Raw genomic sequence first — 2868 nt, 5'->3', positions numbered from 1 at the left:
AATATTCATATATTTAAATCAATATATATATATATATCCCTTGTAGCTATATACTATATGCTTAATATAAATGTCAGAAACTGTTATATGAAAATAACTTATTAAACATATATATCAAAAAGAAGACCCAAAGACGTGGAAGTAGGTTACAGACTAGCAATCCCCAGAAGAGGGGGTGGGGAAGGAGAGATAAACCACAGAATTTATATGCATGTATGCATGACCAATGGACATGGACAACAAAGCTGGGGACAGGGTGGGGAGGGAGGGGGAGGAGGGTGTCAATGGAGGAAAAAGGAGAAACATCTGTAACAAAAATAAATAATTAAAATAAAAGAAGACATTTACAAAAAGCATAAAAAGATTGTTCTGTCCATATAATTCTAATTCTCCTGCTACATCATTTACCATTTTTAATTTTTCAGATTTTAAAGGTAATACATCATTTGCTATTAACACACAATTGCCTCTAAGAGTTCTAATTATGTGCAAACATAAAGAGCACTATGGGGAACGAATGCGCTCTGGGGGCCAACCCAGATTCCAGCTACCGGCAACCTGAGACCACTGAAGACCACATGAGCCTCATGGAGTTGGAGGTGTGTGAGTCCAGCAGCTTAGGGACGAGAAGCTTAGAGAGGAGCAAGTCCCTTTACCCACCCGCGGTGGCCAACCCCTTCGTGCAGCGGACGCACATCAGCGCGAGGCGCTGGGCCTTTATCATCCTCGTGGGGGCTGTGCTGGTGCCTGTGCGGGTGTCCTGCATCGCTGTCCTCTTCATCTTCCTCTGGCTGATAGCTGCGCTGTCCACCATAGGCTGTTCTGCTCACCCAGACAAGCCCGCCAACAGCTGGAGAAGAAAACTGATGCAACCAGCCCTCAAATTCCTGTTTCAGGTGACTTTCCTTGTAGCAGGGTTCCTGGTTAAAGTGAAAGGGAAAAAGGCAACCCGAGATGAGGCCCCCATCTTCGTTACAGCACCGCACTCCAGTTTCTTTGACGCCATCGCCTGTGTCGTGGCAGGGTTACCCTCGGTGGTCTCTGCAAGTAAAAATGCACAGATCCCAGTGGCTGGGAAATTCCTACTATCAACACAGCCGGTGCTTGTGACTCGAGAGGACCCCAATTCCAGGAAGACTACTCGGAATGAAATCCTGAAGCGAGTGATGTCCAAAAGGAAGTGGCCACAGATCATGATATTCCCAGAAGGGGTGTGTACCAACCGCACGTGTCTGGTCACATTTAAACTGGGGGCCTTCTCTCCAGGTGTTCCTGTGCAGCCAGTGCTGCTCAGGTACCCAAACTCCCTGGACACGGTGACCTGGACCTGGCAGGGGTTTACAGGCTTCCAGGTGTGTATGTTGACCCTGAGTCAACTCTTCACCAGGGTAGAAGTAGAGTTTATGCCTGTTTACATCCCAAATGACCAAGAAAAAAAAGACCCCGTCCTTTTTGCCAATACAGTGAGGATCAATATGGCAAATGCTCTGGGGGTGCCTGTGACAGAGCACACTTATGAAGACTGCAGATTGATGATTACTGCAGGCAACCTTCAACTACCCATGGAAGCTGGTTTGGTGGAATTCACAAAAATTAGCCACAAATTGAAGTTAGATTGGGATAATATTCATCAGCATTTGGATGAATATGCTGCAATCGCTGTTGCCTCAAAAGGACAGAAGATAGGAATTGAAGAATTTGCAAGTTATTTACAACTCCCAGTTTCAGAACCCTTGAGACAACTTTTTGCCCTTTTTGACAGGAATAATGATGGCCACATAGACTTCAGAGAATACGTGGTAGGGCTGACTGTTCTGTGCAATCCTGCCAACACTGAAAGGATCCTGCAAATGTCATTTAAGCTTTTTGATCTTGATGAGGATGGTTTCATAACACAACAGGAATTAGCTGCTATACTTCAGGCAGCTTTTGGAGTGCCAGATCTTGATGTTTCCAGACTCTTTCAGAAAATAGCTAGACAGAACTCACAGTATATTTCATACAATAACTTTAAGAATTTTGCCTTGAAGCATCCAGAATATGCCAAATTATTTAATTCATATTTAGATCTCCAGGCAGCCTATATATACACGTTATCACACGTACAAGTTTAATTGCTGTATTTAAACATTAAAGTCAGCTCTGAAAAAGGTGCAAGTATCTTCCTGGTAGAACTATGAAATAAAAATATTTCTTTGAGTAAAAGCGCAATAGTTTTTACTCTAAGTGGCCTGGGCACTTAGTTATATTTAAAATGTGCTTAAGGAACACATATTTCAATCAGACTTTATAGTACCTATTTTTTTCATTTGAGGAATAAAACTTATATTAGACATAGTTGCCCCAACAGCAGCAGTATTAGTAAATATCTCATTTCCTTGATTTAACATACTAAAAAGTATAATTTTAGGGGAAAAAAAAAGATCCTTAAATGTGTACATCTATTATAAAACTACTGTTTTTAAAGATATAATTATTTTAGATATGTAAAATGTGAGAAAATGTGTGCTTTAGAATCTAAGAAATACAGGGACATGTCATGTGTAGCAAGCGATGAGATCGCTGTTGTTCTTGAGAAGAAAGCTGGCGACCGAAGAGGCAGTACAGTGCCCTATGCACATAGACAATGGTCAAGTCATCTTGACACTCTCAACAACCGTCCTCACCACCCACTCAACCTTCAGCTCTCTGCCCATCCCTTATGTCCAGAATAGCTAATGCTCATCGATTCTAGATAATAGGTCTTTTTTTTTTTTCCCTCATGGAAGTTATTTTTAACTAGGTTGTTTTGATTCTCCACTATGGATGTTGACAGTAACTGACAGTCTAACAAACGTACATGGTGGAAACATGTTCTTAGTGATAATG

At 41.8% G+C, this 2868-nt stretch overlaps 1 protein-coding gene across 1 annotated transcript; it reads left to right on the top strand.

The window, feature by feature from the left end:
* The first annotated feature begins 484 nt into the window (after positions 1 to 484).
* On the top strand, positions 485 to 2114 carry LOC118627275 (lysophosphatidylcholine acyltransferase 2B-like). Its single transcript, XM_036257576.1, is given in 2 exon segments — positions 485 to 576; positions 578 to 2114. Coding segments are annotated over 2 exon segments (1629 nt in total).
* The last annotated feature ends 754 nt before the right edge of the window (positions 2115 to 2868 follow it).

The sequence above is a fragment of the Molossus molossus genome, unplaced genomic scaffold (genome assembly GCF_014108415.1).
Source record: "Molossus molossus isolate mMolMol1 unplaced genomic scaffold, mMolMol1.p scaffold_m16_p_12, whole genome shotgun sequence".
In the NCBI taxonomy this organism is placed as follows: Eukaryota; Metazoa; Chordata; class Mammalia; order Chiroptera; family Molossidae; genus Molossus; species Molossus molossus.
The sequence above is the reverse complement of the archived record's forward strand: the minus strand, read 5'-3'. Positions and strand labels throughout refer to the sequence as shown.